Here is a 16,161-nt window from a genome sequence, read left to right as displayed (position 1 = left end):
TACAGTCTGTCAGAGTGACTGTGTGGATCATATGAACATTATAGAGCTTTTTAAATGAAACAGTAGAAGCCGTATCGCCCCCTACGCTTCCTGTAGTGTATTACAGTCTGTCAGAGTGACTGTGTGGATCATATGAACATTATAGAGCTTTTTAAATGAAACAGTAGAAGCCGTATCGCCCCCTACGCTTCCTGTAGTGTATTACAGTCTGTCAGAGCGACTGTGTGGATCATATGAACATTATAGAGCTTTTTAAATGAAACAGTAGAAGCCGTATCGCCCCCTACACTTCCTGTAGTGTATTACAGTCATTACAGATCATATGAACATTATAGAGAGCATTCTTAAACCATGTGTGTTAAAAATTAGTGCTGCGTGACTAATTATCATGATATTTTCCAAATGTTTCATATCTCAGTATGAGATGATATCTGATACTGCTAATGCTATATAAGTGCCTCTACACTATGCTAAAAGTGTATTACGACCTTGATTAGGCATCTTGGCAAGCGCTCTCTCTTCAAAACAAAAATCAAGGGGGTAAAGTGGAGATACTCACGGACTATGCACTGGTTGCCCCCGGGCAAGGTTTTCCATCCCGGACAGCAATAAGAGTGGAATCGGGAGCCACACACATTGGGCCTAAAACAGAAAACCACACACACAAACAAAACATGCATCATGTCATACATGAAAATCCTCATAAAATATACAACGATGTGAACCAAATACAGGCTTAAAGCCCTTTTGGGCCTTTTGGTACAAATCTGGCTGTATGATACATGAAGCTCCTTAAAAGGACACATTCTTGGAGGGGGCTGCACAGAAAGCGTGCAGTTTGTTCTGGATATCTAAACTTCGGGAGACAGAAATGTTTACCATGCTCCCTTAGCGACTCATCCAAAAGCTTTTCATTGGCTCAGCTCCAGCTCTACTGCCCATGTAAATAGCCGCCTATGTGGATAGATATAGTCTGACCGCTAATAGCATTCAGCTACAAATCTGACGTGCACAGTTTTCTACCCTGTAGTCGATCAGTCAAGAAACGGGTCAAATTTCTGCTTACTTTGTTTAGCGCTGAAGCTAATGAAGCCAACAAGCAATAGATGTCAATAGTCACCCAAATCGTTTCTGTAAATAAATCCCCAAAACTCCTTTAAGCCCGCTCAAACCACATCCAGGTCTTCACTAAGGTCACACTGTCTTCTTGGAGTGGTTAAGGACCAGGGTGATGTGCCAAATTGTGCCTCCCCCACAGAATCTGACTCACAGTTATTTAGAAACACAAACAACAGAAATTCTGTGCATAATCTAGTGTTTATGTCTGCATGACGTAAAGGTACAGCATGTGTTATCTAAAATGGCTGTCTGAAGCATTTAACTTCCCATTTAGCATCGCATTTAGCGTTCTCTTCATTTTCATAGCCTACAGTAACTCATACTGTGTCCTAGACCAAAAGTAAAAGCCTGTGTGACATTAATAAAGAGTTGGTTGCAGTTTAAGTGGCTTGAGAAGTCGTGCCGATGTATTTATGAAAACAAATTGGGTGACTATTGACCTCTACTGTTTGTTAGCTACGTTAGCCTTGTAGCTCCACTGCTAAGCTAAAGAATTTGGACATAAATATATCGTGGTTAATCTACATCTGAGGTAAGGGGAAGGTTGTGTTAATCTGATTTTTTGCCAAACTATTCCTTTAAGTTCTCTCCCACAGGCTTTCTTATGCGGTTTCTGACACTGTATGACACACAGTTGTCTATAAATATGGACAGAAGTACATCTCACAGCTAAAACTGTAGAAACAGGCACGTCTACCTTTGTCCATTTTAATACGTGGCTGATCAGATACTATTTGTTATTGGGGGAAATTGTTTAGATTTGATTTTTGGCTGTAATTCTTTCTCCAGAGAGGAAGGAGAGCACCATCTTTAGAAGCGGCTCTCTTTTAGTACAAACTGCAAACCGACCCAACTGGAAGGATCAAATGCTTTGTGATGGATTTCCAGGCTGTGATAGTTTCCTACTGCTCGCTGACAGCTTGGACCCAGTCACCTACAGATGTGGCAGAGCTGCTGTTTCTCCGCTCTGCCTTTATTTCTGTGAAATTCTCTCTTGATGAATGAGAGAAAAACGGCTCGAGGGCCGTGTGAAATCTGACTTTTTGCTGCTAAATACCTTTATTTCTGTCACCACCCGGTTACGTCTCCTGGGACTGGACCCCAAACAAACCGCAAGGTACATCTGTGTGTCCACACACAAACAAACACACAAACACGCTTTCTTTTCATCCGCAGTTCGGGATGTTTAGGCCTGCCTGGGAAAGTCGGCCCATAGTTTAAATCTTTTAATGGGTTCCAAATTGAATCACCAGCAGTAAATGGGGAGCTGAAGGATGTAGAGAGAGAGACTGCAAGATGAAAGTAGAGAAGCAGAGACACTTGGAGAGTGAGAGCGTGTCAGAGAGAGCGAGAGAGGGGGAGGGAGGATGAGAGGATCAAAGAGAAAGAGGTAAAAGAGCTAAAGAGGTGAAGAGAAACAAAGAAAAGCAAACAGAGAGAGGGCAGTGAAAGAGAGAGAGGGGGAGAGAGAGAGAAAGAGAGAGATAAATGGGGGACTGAGGTAAGTAGAGAGAGAGGAAAGAGAGGAATGAACAAAGAAAGAGAAAGACAGAGAGAGAGAGAGCAAGCGAGAGAAGGAGGAGGGAGGATCAAAGAGAAAGAGGTAAAAGCTAAAGAGGTGGAGAGAAATAAAAAAAGCAAACAGAGAGGGCAGTGAGAGAGAGAGAGAGAGAGAGAGAGAGAGAGAGAGAGAGAGAGAGAGAGAGAGAGAGAGAGAGAGAGAGAGAGAGAGAGAGAGAGAGAGAGAGAGAGAGAGGAAGAAAAAATGGGGGACTGATGGAAGTAGAAAGAGGAAAGAGGAATGAACAACGAGAAAGAGAAAGAAAGAGAGAGAGCGGGAGAAGGAGGGAGGGATGATCAAAGAGAAAGAGGTAAAAGAGCTAAAGAGGTGAAGAGAAGCAAAAAAGAACAAACAAAGAGAGGGCAGTGAGAGAGAGAGAGAGAGAGAGAGAGAGAGAGAGAGAGAGAGAGAGAGAGAGAGAGAGAGAGAGAGAGAGAGAGAGAGAGAGAGAGAGGATCAAGATGAGCAGAGAGAGGAAAGAGGGAGGAAAGAGAAAAGAGAAAGAGAGCTAGAGAGAGAGAGAGGAGCAGAAAGAGCTAGGAGAGAGAGAGAGAATGGCATGGAATAGATAGAAAGTGGTCAAAGAGAGATGAAGAAGAGACAGATATAGAGAGGACAGTGAAAGCATGTGAAAGAGAGAAAAGTAGAGAGAAAGGGGAGAGAGAGGTAGAAGAGAGATCGGTAGAGAGAAGAAGTTGTAAGAGAGGTGAAGAGAGACAAAGAAAAGCAGACAGACGAGAGAGAGAAAGGAGAGAGAGAGAGAGAGAGAGAGAGAGAGAGAGAGAGAGAGAGAGAGAGAGAGAGAGAGAAAATAGCAGGGAGAGTGAGAAGAGAAAGTGAAAGAGATGGAGAAAGAAGAGAGACAAAGACAAGCAGACAGAGAGGACAGTGAGCATGCGTGAAAGAGAGAGAAACAGAGAAAGAGGTAAAAGAGGGACAAAGAGAGAAGCAGAAAGGAGAGAGAGAGAAAGAGACACATAGAGAGAAGAGAGAGAAGTGAGAAAGCAATTAAAAGAAGGTGAAAGGGTGAGTGAGATCAAGGAGCAGAGGCTAGAGGGAGGAAAGAGAAATGGTGGGAAAGGGGTTCGGATCGGCAGGAGAGAAAGAAAACAAGTGGAGTTAAGTGAAGGGGAGGGAGAGCGGAAAACAAAGACGTGGAAATTAGGCCAGGCCGTGAAGGAGCACCAGCAACCGGGGGCAAAAAACCTGAGGGTCACATTTCTCAACCCAACACACTCAGCCTGAAAAATGAGCTCTCACACACATTCAGAATGAGAGGAATTTGCCAAGACGGATCCCCCCAGAGACCCTCTCTCCTCACCAACCCCCTCTATCCGCAGTTCACAGACATCCAGAGACGCCGTGTTCGTGGCTGATGGGTCTGTGAGTTTGAATTGTTCTACTTCCTGGGTTTGTTGTTTTTCCTGTAATGCTTACAGTTGCCAGGATCCCAGGATGTGTCCGACTATGAAACTTTCTGGAGACCAATTTAGCCTTTACTTTAAATTTAGCAGGTTTTTGCAAGGCAGCTTAGTAGGCCAGCCAAGAACAGTCAATGTCCTTAAGTCAATGCTCAAGAAGCGTCAGTGTCCTCAAACCAATGCCCTAGAAGGGTCAATGTCCTTAAGTCAATGCCTAAGAAGAGTCTTTGTCCTTAAACCAATGCCCTAGAAGAGTCTGTGTCCTTAAGTCAATGCCCAAGAAGAGTTAATGTCCTTACATCAACTTCAGAGAATAATTAATGTATATAAGTCAATATCTGAGGATAAGTCAATGTACTTAAGTCACTGCCCAAGAAGAACCACTGGGTCACATTCACCAACAGTTCTAAAGAAGAAATTTCTTCTTAAAACTCACTTACGCAGTTTTGACAAAGATTCTGACATTCAGCAATGTCTTCTTATTTGGGGTTTTGTTCTTAGGTAAGAACAGAATCGACACACACTCAAGAGCAAAGGTTAGACCAGTTCTGTGCTTTAAGAACACATCATGAATCTGATGCAGACATTTATTAGAAACTTTCTCAAGAACAAATTTAAGACAAAACTTAGGAAAATATTGGAGAATGTGGCCCAATGTCCTTAAATCAATTCCTGAGAGGTCTATTATAGGCAATGTCTGTAAGTCAGTGCCTGACAGTGGTCAGTCTGTTTAGCAGCTGGCACATCACACCATACAAGCCCAAAGCACTGCATCATTTTGGCCAAAAGCCATCATGTTGCTTTAAAATGTCTTTACTGCCTGTTTAAGCTGGTGCCCAGGTAGAGTCGATATCTGTAAGGCAATGCCTGAGAAAGGTCAATGAAGTAAGTCTTTGTTTACTGTGGCTGCCACTATTGCACAGGACTAAGTGGAAGAATTCTTCAGCACCAAATAATCTTCTGTTGCCATAAAGTGATACCACTGTTCTCCCACTACAGATGGATCATATCCAAGAATGACATTTCTAACATTAGCCTGCTAGCACATACTGCATTAGTAGGCCAGCTTAAATAAGCACGCTCAGCATTGTTAATTCATAAGTTCACAAGCAGACACTTTGGCTGTGAACCTCCAAGGCAGGAAATAAGGATCTTTCCTTAAAAGCCCCCAGCTTAGATTTTAAATTCACAAAAATAGCAAACCAGGGATCACAGAGAACCTGTGTTTGGCAGAGTTCCTCTGGCAAATGCAGGACAATGCTGACTCAGGGTCTACTGTTCCTGTATTGGTCAAAGGTTGAGTTATTGGCATCTATCTTAAGGCCCCTTTCAAGGTCTTCTGTAGCCCACAGCCATTGAGCGTGCCGCATGGTCATGTCTGACATTAATGGTAAACAATTTGCAAGCCCTTTAAATCTCTCTAAGGCCTTTTCAGGCCCTGTCTGGTCTTTCCCATGCCCTTCACTTGGATAACCTCTTGCGACCCTAAAGTCTAGACAAGATCCATGCATTGCATGGATGTCATCTGTCTCAAGATACAACAAAAACCATCTCAAATAAGGACACCAACTGTTTTTAAGCTATTTTACAAGCTGCCTAAAGATATTACACAAACTACCTCTAATTATGGCTCAACCTAATTTGGGAATGTTCATACTTCCAACCAAAGTATGTTTATAATGATGTACATTATAACATATTAGAAATGCACATTGACAAATTTTCATATTTAAGTGAGAGTTAATGAACAGATATTTGCTCAACCACAGGCAAAGGAAAAGTATTGACAAAAAAAGACTTCAATCAAGCTTAACATAGCGCTATGATGTGGCTAAAAAATAGGAAGCTTATTGAAATTAACACCACACAGAGGAATAAAACGTGCTTCTGTGCTTAAATAGCTTTGGGAAATCAGTAGGTTTGAAATTGGACAAGTAACAGAGGCTGCCTCTTCAGATGAGCCAATGAGCTAACACTAGAGTTAACCAGTGCAGCACTGGATGCTGATCTACACAAGCTATTTTCTTCTCAGTGGACAATGTGCCAACATACTAGGTTGTCAGAGAAATGTCTTTGTTCATCGTTTCTGGGTCTAGCTCAAATAAGCTAGAGTAATTAGCCTAATAAGTGTAAAAGCTGTGCCCGAGCCTGCTGCGCCATCTCTGCGTTCTCAGTCACATCCTTAACATTAAATACTGGCACCCCAAACAGTTAACGTACTGCTTGAGCACCCGTGCAAACACCTAATGAATATAAACACAAATCAAGCTTTTTATTATTATATACAATTATTATCCCTGATAGCAAGAGAATAGTGAGCCAATGTTGGCCCACTGATATCAAAGCTGGTGGTTCACTGGCGTTTTGCTCTGCATTTTCTGGTCGGCCCACCGGTGTTAAGGCAGAGTTTTAGACAATTTCACTTATCATTGCTCTTTTTTGTCTCACAGTCCAATTGACCTACTTTTCTTTCCTTTCTTTAGTTATACTTAGTAAATTAGTTTAGTAAATAATTTAAAATTTAGCTCAGTTGTTTGTAATATTTGTCTTAGTTTATTTTCCAAAATAATAGACTCTATGCATTTAAAATCTGTTCAAGCAGAATAAAAACTAGCTTTGTATACAGGACAATAATCTGGGTGGTCCGAGGGTGGACCAGCAGTGACAAACAGCTAGAAGGCCAATATACGCTTGCTGTCTGGGATAATGGTCTAAATGGGCGATACTGAACAGTGCTTTCCATTTTCACTTAAAGAGAAGATAAAGAATGTGACTAATCCAGATTAAAAACACAAGACTGTGTTGCCAGATGGCCTGTCCATTTTATGTAAATAGCTTGCCACTTCTTTCTTGAGAAAATATATTTTAAACGTTTAAATAAATAACAGCTCTCGCCCGTGATTCATAGAACCTTCGGTATCCACAAATGGAATTTCCGTCTGATGGGCGTTTTAGGTATACATTCAAACTCCCTCTTCCAGGGAAAATGAGCATCGGGCGATTGAGGAGAGCTGGAGGCCGTCCTGACTGGATGAGGAGAAACAATCCCTTGGCCTGCAGCCCGAGTGGCTGAATATGATTCTCTACTTTTAGGAACGACGGCAAACATTTAAAAACATCTCCCCTGAGGCCGCTGAGGGCCAACGTTCAGCATTGCTTTAGAGGTCTTTGAGTTCTTGCTGTTAGGGATCTCAAAACAGCCTGGCATTGGTGGACCAACACCACGATTTTTTTCTTCTCACCATGAGCCAAGACGTTTTACAACAGCCTCCCCAGACTTTCTCCTAATTTAGGAGGTCCACAGGCCGCACTGTGATCAGGTTCCTCAAGTGTGTGGGCCAAATCACACTTCACTAAGTGAGCCAATAAATCAAGCAAACTTCAAATCACCTACAGCAGCCCACTTAAACAGTCTGCCATGGTGGATGCTGTATGGGCGGCCTTCGACAGGAAGCCTTCACCAAGGCCATTGCAAATCTGATGAATAAATTCCCTCTGAAAAGTCTTACGCAAGTCCTAGTTAGTTTATTCCACACACAGCAAAGAATACACATGGTGTTTAGAGGAGCGTTTGCAATCGAGACATCGTCTCAACTAGACGAGAGCTTGATGGTGGGCCAACAGCGACAACATATGAAAATGGGGGTCATTTTGCTAATGACAAGCAAAAATACCCCCCATTTTTTGCCATTGACAAGGGAATAGTGAAGATAAGAACAATGTGGAAGTTGTGCAAGTCCCTGTGGGCCACGGTTTGAGTGTTTGCAGCACAACTGCTGCATACTTCTAAACCATGCCACACAAATTAGCACAGTTTAGCGTTACTGTCAAGATTAGATATTCACTGACAGAAAATTGGCCAAAAGATCTAATCGTTTCTAAAGACTGCAGGTTAAGCTCGGCATAACTCGCCTCTTGGATTTCCACTGCACATGTTCTTCCTTAGACCTCTCCATCATTCCATGTTCAGAAAGTGGACCACCGCCACCACTATTTATTTGGACCAGCCTGTCTCTTTTCAGACACTATTTGAACAAAAAACAGAGCTTTGTATAAACTGCAAGGCCCTGCTTGATGTAATTATCGATGGAGGGGTGTTTTGTTTGCCTTGCTTTCAGACTCTTTCTCACCTGCGGCTTTAAAACAAATGCCCTTTGTAGAAGCCCCCCGAGTGATGGGGATACCTCATTTCCTGGCCGTAAGGCGGTGGGGGGGGGCTAAGCAGGGACAGATGAGAGCCTGATTGCAATAACTGATGCTGACATATGAGATCGGCGAGAACAAAACATCCCTTGTTGTCCCAAAAATTAGAAAAATACACAGCAAAAGAGCAGCTTTATGGACTCACATGCCCCTTCCCTGCAGCCCCACAGCTAGAGGGGCACTGCATGAACGTCTGGAAAACCACCATCATCGTCCATCACCTCACGTTTGTCTACGGCGTATTTACCATTCTGCTCTAACATGTGTAGAATTCATTCAAGGTAGCCAAGTAAGAATGTAAACACTTGTGTCAACACCACGCTCATGCATTCAGATATTGTGATCTACAACCTTGTAACAGACAGACCTATATGTGGCTCCTTAATGCATTTATAATAAATGCATTCGGCCTACACATTGGTTTGGCACTTCTCCAAAAAGTCTGAAAGGTATGCCGAAGTAGGTAATGGAAAACTTGAAGCACACCGTCACCAGCGCACTTTAACGCATGCACGTTTCAATGTCCTCTCTCATTAAAGCTTCCTGCTTAAAGCCACATGGTATTGTACGCTGCTGTACCAGTGCAGTGTTAGGGACTTTAAGTATTGGCGGCTGGAGGGAAGTCTGTGGCAACTGGAAATCACGTCTGCGTTAGTGCCATAGCCATCAAAACCAGTGAATAATTAGAAACTCTAACATAATGGTAGAACAGAGTCTAACCCATGGGTCGGCAACTTGTGGCTCCAGAGCTGCATGCGGCTCTTTTACTGCTCTATTGCGGCTCCACAGCAGAATTAGATTTGCAACTTAACAATAAAATAATCCTCCTTTACAGTAAAATAAAGCTCTGCTGATCGTTCAACACAGCTTAACAGTAAATGGTCTTAAACACAGGAGTTAATGTAGCCCACCTTTAACCCTGAAGGTTGGCATGCAGACTACTAGTCATCCTAGCAACGCAGACAGCCTCACCTAGCTAGCTAGTAACGGAAAAGCAAAGAGAAAGATTTAAGACGAACATTGATTATTTGGAGATGAATGAACTTATTTGTGTTTATAATCACTCCGGCTGGTTTTCTGATACGTTTAAAAAGTTGTGAAGCTTAAGCCAGCTTCTCGTCCAAATTTTCCCGTTCCACCTTAAATGGTGCAGCAATTATACTCTGGTGCCTCAGACACCATTTAAGGTAGAACAGGAAAATTCGAACAAGGAGCTGGCGAATGAGAAGCTGAATTCAGCCTTGTAAAAAGTCAAACACTGAGAGACGTTTTACAAGAAACTGTTCTACTTTTGCGGAAAAGTTTCCTGCTGGAGATGCGAGAAAAGTGATTATAGCTGAGTCTGCATTTTTGTTTGTATTTTTAACCTATGCTAGTACACTAGCACACACTGAGACACATTTACAGCCAAGACATTAAATGTTGTGGCTCTCAAGGTGGTTTGCTTTTTGATGCAAGGACAAAATAGCTTCTCTGAACATTTCGGTTGCGACCTCTGGTCTAACCTGATGACCCAAAAGAAAGAACAACCGATCTTAAGATCTTTAGGGTTCCCCTGGAAGAGCAGTAGCTATGATTTACAACTTTCTGCAAAAAGAAAATCTATGGCAGCAGCTTGTTTCTATCAAACTGTCTTTTAATGATAAAGCTTTCGTTATAAAATGTCATTATTTTCTGCAAAAAAACTTGATTTGTCACTTGACTCTAAACTTATGCATCAACGTCTTGTTAAAATGATTCCAGTGTAGATTTTCACAGCACTTTAGGCATTGATGAAGAATTTGCCGCCAAAGTTTTGTCGACGTCTAACCCACTTATCCTCCTGGGTCGTAGGGGGCACTGGGGCCTAATGTAGTGCTCACTGGGAAGAAGGCAGGAAACACCCTGGACAGGGCGCCAGTCCATGACAGGGTAGAAAGACACATTCTCACACACACTTACACTCAGGTGCAATTTAGTATCTCCAGTTGACTGCATGTCTTTGGACTGTGGGAGGAAACCCACACAGACACAAGGAGAACATGCAAACTCCACACAGAAAGGACCCTGGTCGCCCGGCTGGGGAACCGAACCCAGGCCTGCTGCTAGCCACCGCGCCACCATACCATCCCATTCATAAACCACACAGTATTACAGTAAATTTCCATTCCTGGAAATCTACCACCCTGCAGAGTTTAGCTCCAACTACAGTCTAACACACCTGATCAAGGTGTGTTCTAAAGGTCTTTGGGGGCATCTGACTAACAGAGCTATGTGAGTTGGATCTGAACTATCCAGGGTGGTAGATCTCCAGCCCCAGGACTGGGCACCCCTGGCTGAAGTATTAAAATTCTTTGGATGGAAACGTAGCTAACGAGATCAGATGGAAAGACAAAGGAGACTTTTGCTTAAGTCTCTCCTGCTGCTCAGATATTTGTACTTCGAAACACCCAGTAATTTCACATGTGTTTCTCTTTAGCTTTAGCAGAGATCTCACAATGTGCTCTGATTTGGATTTGTGGAGATAATGACCCTTATGTTTATCTGGAGCTGAACTAAAGACAGGAACTCAATAATTTCTCAGTCAACACTAAGAGCGCTCTCTGTTTAGAGGCTCTGAGTAACTATTGTGGTTTTTAGAGCAACGTTTGAGCAATAAAATTTCCCTCTGGGGACACGTCTTCAGAAAAATGGAAAAAATAATATCAACAAGTGTCTGAAAAATACTATTTTTAACTCTTTGAAGGGGTGTTTTTCTCTGTCTTTCTCATTACTGATTAATCTACCCTGCTGTAAAATGTTCTAACAATGATGATGGTTAAGTGTTAAGCCTCAAATCAAAACTGAACTCTGAGCAATTCCCAACTGGAGCTTTGTACAATCAGTGCATTCGGTGCATTTCCTCACTAGTCAGCTTCATTGCTTATAGCAATAAGTTATGCACATAGTTCTGTGAGAACTTTGCACATGGCTCTGTTCAATCTCAGTCAGGAAGCTTCTTACCCCCTCAGGGACTCCTGTCCTCTCCTGCGGACCCTCTGCTGGGCCTCCCCCTCCGGTTTTCCACTGAAGCGGCTGGCCTGCAGGCCTCCGTCTCCCTGGCCCTGCACCGTCTGGAGAGCCACCCAGCAGACGGCGGCCCATCCCAGCACCACCCTGGCCAGTGTCCAAGCCCCCATTGACCCGTACAGTCCTCACTTGTATAGTCACTCTCACTGATCTCCTGGATGGCCCCAAGCCCCACACGTCTTGTCCAGTTCCACTTCGGGGTGACGGCTGGGGATGAGAGAGAGAAGAGGAAGGCCGTGATTAGAATGTGGGTCATTAAGTGCTTACTTTGCAGTGTTGACTTGACATTTGCTGTGGTCCCTTAATCACCATTTCCTATGCTGGAGCACTATATAAAACATTACAGGGGCAGCCTGGGTTAGGGAACCAGCCTTGTGACCAGAAGGTCACCCGTTCAATCCCCTGAGCCGACAGGATGTGGCTGAGGTGCCCTTGACCAAGACACCTAACCCCAGATTGTGGAGGTGAAATTTCCCCATTGTGGGGCTAAAAAGGGTCTCTTAATCTAATATTATAGGGAACAGAGATTGTCTCCTAATTACTATTGCCAATACTGTAACACTAGAACACTATTATACAGAAGACAAATGGCCCCTTATCACTATTCCCAACATTATTGCTTGAGAACACTATGATAGGGAACAGAAGTGGTCCCCTACTCAGTATTTCTAACATTGGAGCATATATATTGGTGTCCTAATTACTATTCCTTATACTAGACCCCTATATAGAACACTATTATGGGGAACACAAATGGTCCCCTCATCAGTATTCCCAACATCAGAGAACTAAAACACGATTATATGGAACAGAAATGGTCCCCTAAACAGTATTCCCAACATTGGAGCACTAGAACACTATAGGGAACACAAGTGGTCCCTAAACACTATCTCTACACTGATGCACTAAAGTGAACACCATCATAGACAGCAGAATTTGTGATGGTCATTGTGGATGTTCCACGTCTCTTAGGGCGCCTGGTTTTAATAGTACCGATTGAAGAGCATTGCTGGATTAAAAGTGCACACAGTTTTGGACACAGCCACAAAATTGCGTAGTGCCCTATGTAGTGAACATGGAAGGTTTTGGACACAGCAACTGTGTTATGACTGATTTTGATTTCCCATACTTTTCATAACTACTACAGTCATTTAAGACATGTACTGTTTTTCATACTGGATCAAAGCACCAATTGTGTGTGAAGCTTGTGCCAATTCAACAGCATGCAAGTAATAGTGTAGCAGCTGTATGTATTCCTGCATGAATGTGAAATGCTTTGAATGAAACGAGGTGTGCTTTTCATAACAAAAGGGCAAAAATAGCCTTAGAAGCACCAGCTCACTAAAACAAACAATCTGCTCTCAAGCATCCAACATCACGTGCCATCTGCAATGCAACCCTGATGTGACGTCCGCCTGCTGTTTTCCAAATCTTGCTCTGATGAGAGGGAACTGTGACTCTTGGCTAAGTGAGAAGATATGTGTTTATACTGGACACAGGTGTGCTGTCTGAGAGGCATCGGTAATGCCTCAGGCGTGATGGCACTCAGCAATCCTCAGAGCTACACCCACTTAAATCTGTAGCACACAATCTATTCAATCGCAGAAGCAACACGTCACCTCAAAAGAATGCCGTGACAGCTCCTCTGCATTTCTGCATTTCCTATTTCAAAGACCGAAGCTTTGGTCAAAATTCAATTCGCTCGGATCAATCAGCTGGCAGTTCTCATCCTTAAAGGGAAGTTCTACCAAAATGTGTGCAGAATATAGTGGTTGGTGTAGTGGGTAACACCTCTGCCTTCTACACTGTAGACTGGAGTACAATCCCCCACCTGGGTAACCTCCCTATACTATACCAGTAAGAGTCCTTGGGCAAGACTCCTAACACTACCTCCATGTATAATATGATCAAATTGTAAGTCGCTCTGGATTAGAGTGTCTGCCAAATGCTGTAAATGTGTTGTAATTCAGCCAAGAGTTGTTTCAGAGTGGTTTGACATGAAATACAATGTTCTAGACACACTTACGAGTTAACATTGTTCTGGAACCAGACATCCAAAGCATTTATCTGGCAAGCAGATATGCTGCCTGATGCCTGAGAAGGTTTTAGATATATCTTTTAAAATCCATGCATGGCTGAGAGGCACACGCAAGGCGAAATAGACCCTTTACAGGAGAAGGAAAAAACATACTTTATTTTTAACGTAAGTCAGTGGAACCAGACGTCATTTTGGGTCATTTCTTTTGGTCCATTCATCATGAAATTTACGCACAATGTAAAGAGCAACAGGCTTTTTCACATTATGGTAAAAATCGAAAAACAATAAAGATGGAGATGTCCCGACAACAGCGATTTACCATGATTTTTCTGTTAGAAACCTCATATATAAATACTCAAAAGACAGGCATAGGTTCACTGGTCATCTTGGATAACAAATAACATGGACTGGGGAGTGAAAACTTTAACACTTCAGTCTTCATTTTTAAAAAGTGAGGGAAATGCAGCTTCCATGAGCCTTTAATATGGAAATCCACAGGTTTTTCAAGCATTTTGCATCATTAAAGGGTGAAGATGCAAATCATTCACAGTGGTTTGGTGTGAAATGCTCAGTTCTAGAGCAACCAGGTCAGGATCATTCACAGTGGTGGTGATAGGAACCAGACGTCTGAAGGGTTTAATGCCTCGAAAAGCTCCCTCACAGAAAGTTACTACATGCAATGATTATAAATACACTGTCTGATGCCTGAGACACAGTTTTATGTTCAATTTGAAGCACAGTTTTGGCATAAAATACGTTTTTAAATGCATTCATAGTAGAGAGGTGGATGTATGGAGTCGCAAGGCAAAGTAGCCCCCAAAGCAAACCCCTATTTTTACTATAACTTTACCATATATAAAAGCTCAGAGGTTCGCTGGCCATTTTGGATAGTTGATAAAATGGTTATATTTGCACTGCAAGCATTGTGACCCCTGGTTCCTATCACCACCACTGTAAATAAAAGACAAGTGGACACACTTTCCTAAAAAGAACTGCTCCACACCCAAACACTCTAAACTACACTGTTGACTTCCGAACTAGTGAACTGTGCACAAACTTTGAAAATTCAGTGGAATTCCCCTCTAATCTCTGCCTCAGCCCCACTGTAATCTATGGCATAGCTGTTGCCATTTCTTTCTAAAGTTCAATAGCCTATTATGTCTGCCCAGTCATGCAGCTTTCCTGAGCAAAGCAGTCTCGAACACCAGTATATACACTTTTACAAGTCCACGTACACTTTATTAGTGCTGCATGATCCTGAAAAATGGCCAACCCCTCAGTCCTCTCATTAAAGCCAGGGTTGCAGCTAAATAATGGGCCCCCAAAGATTTATAACTGGTAGAATTTTAGTCTCAACTTCAAGTGGGCTGCGAAACAACAGGCTGCCAAAAGACTGATCATTTTCCTTTCCGCACCATGCATTTGTATGAGAGCAAAATCCAGCCAAAAGTCTCCTCGAAGCTCAGTGGGATGATAATTTCAGCTGTAATGGCCCTGACGAACCTCTCCACACAAAGCCAAGCCTCAGAAGCCTGTTTGCAATGGCTAGACAACTCAGTGATTAAATTAGTTGAAGTGAATTAGGCCTGGTTGACAGACACAGTAGCTGAAATTCATAAATCCAGTCATGATGAACAGCCGGAGGGTTTGTGTGAGTGGAAAATCAACACGGACAAAGAACGAGGCCCCAGCCACACTAACTAATGCTATCAAAGAGATAACAGGCAGGTAGGGGATGGTTTCTGCAAGCCTCAGGTGAGAAGTTTATCAGCCCAAAGTGCTCATTTCATTAGCAGACGAAGCCGGTGGTCACTGACAAACAAAACTGGTTTAGATGCACGGCTTAGAAAATGTAATAATAGGTGAATTGTTTTGGTTCACACTGATAAACCTTTTACACGATAGATTAAGAGACACTGCTTAATTAAACATTATCTAGGCCTTTTTTGACTGAAACTTTTGTAAATGATGCAGGAAAACATGCAAGAGAATATAAGAAAACTGCAACTGCATTTGTCCACTAGAAACTTGAAAACAAAACAAAGAAATTCTTGAATGAAATGTTGGCCCTGAGTGAGATTTCCTTTCTGCATTGTTGTAAATCTACACAAAGCAGGCTGATGCATTTTAAATAACATACCAAAAGAAAATAGCACTACCTGAAATCTGTTGTCTGTCCAGCCAGCCTGTCCACTCTGCTCCTGCACCGGGATCCGTTATCCGTTCCCCTGAATGGGAAACTGCACTGCAGCCTTGTGAGAAGAGAAAAAGTTGCTGAATTACTCTGCTGAGGAAGGGGAGGTGCTTTCTGAAGACTGAGACTGGGAGGAGGGGGCAGGGGCGGGGGCAGGGGCGGGAGCGGGGCATGGGGTTGGGGGGATGAGGGGGGGGTCCGACGACCTGTGGGCCAAACCTACATACCCCAACAGCCAGGAGATCAGAACACTTTCAAACACAGGCTCACATTACATGTTTGCCTAACTGTCTTCAGTTGAGTTGCTTTGTCTCTGTTTTTTACCTTTGTGGTTACTCCAAAGCCACCAGGGAGCCTACACGTCTTCTGTGCCTTTACAGGCTTGTGTAATGTTGATCATGGTAAACCAGGGGTAGAATAAGTGTCCTTTGGGGACTTCACAACAGCCTGCGTGGACATCTCATTTCCTATCACCACAACTGTGAACAATTCTGACTCGATAAGTTGCTCCAGATACATCAAACCGCTCTGAATGACTTTATTTACGTCTTAATTGGGTCACATATTTGAAATATCA

At 42.9% G+C, this 16,161-nt stretch overlaps 1 protein-coding gene across 1 annotated transcript in view; it reads right to left on the bottom strand.

Annotated features, from left to right (window-relative positions):
- fbn2b (fibrillin 2b) overlaps positions 1–15,636 on the bottom strand; it is a 136,551-nt gene extending 120,915 nt beyond the window's left edge. The window contains exons 1-3 of the mRNA XM_017720734.2: positions 15,550–15,636; positions 11,287–11,559; positions 560–642 (exon numbers count right to left, since the gene is read on the bottom strand). Of these exons, the coding sequence (XP_017576223.1) occupies positions 560–642; positions 11,287–11,462 (259 nt within the window). The 5' untranslated portion in view covers positions 11,463–11,559; positions 15,550–15,636. The remainder of the gene's footprint in view (positions 1–559; positions 643–11,286; positions 11,560–15,549) is intronic.
- Between the last annotated feature and the right edge of the window lie 525 nt (positions 15,637–16,161).

This window comes from Pygocentrus nattereri, chromosome 15 (assembly GCF_015220715.1).
Source record: "Pygocentrus nattereri isolate fPygNat1 chromosome 15, fPygNat1.pri, whole genome shotgun sequence".
In the NCBI taxonomy this organism is placed as follows: Eukaryota; Metazoa; Chordata; class Actinopteri; order Characiformes; family Serrasalmidae; genus Pygocentrus; species Pygocentrus nattereri.
This window is presented reverse-complemented; position numbering and strand designations above follow the sequence as displayed.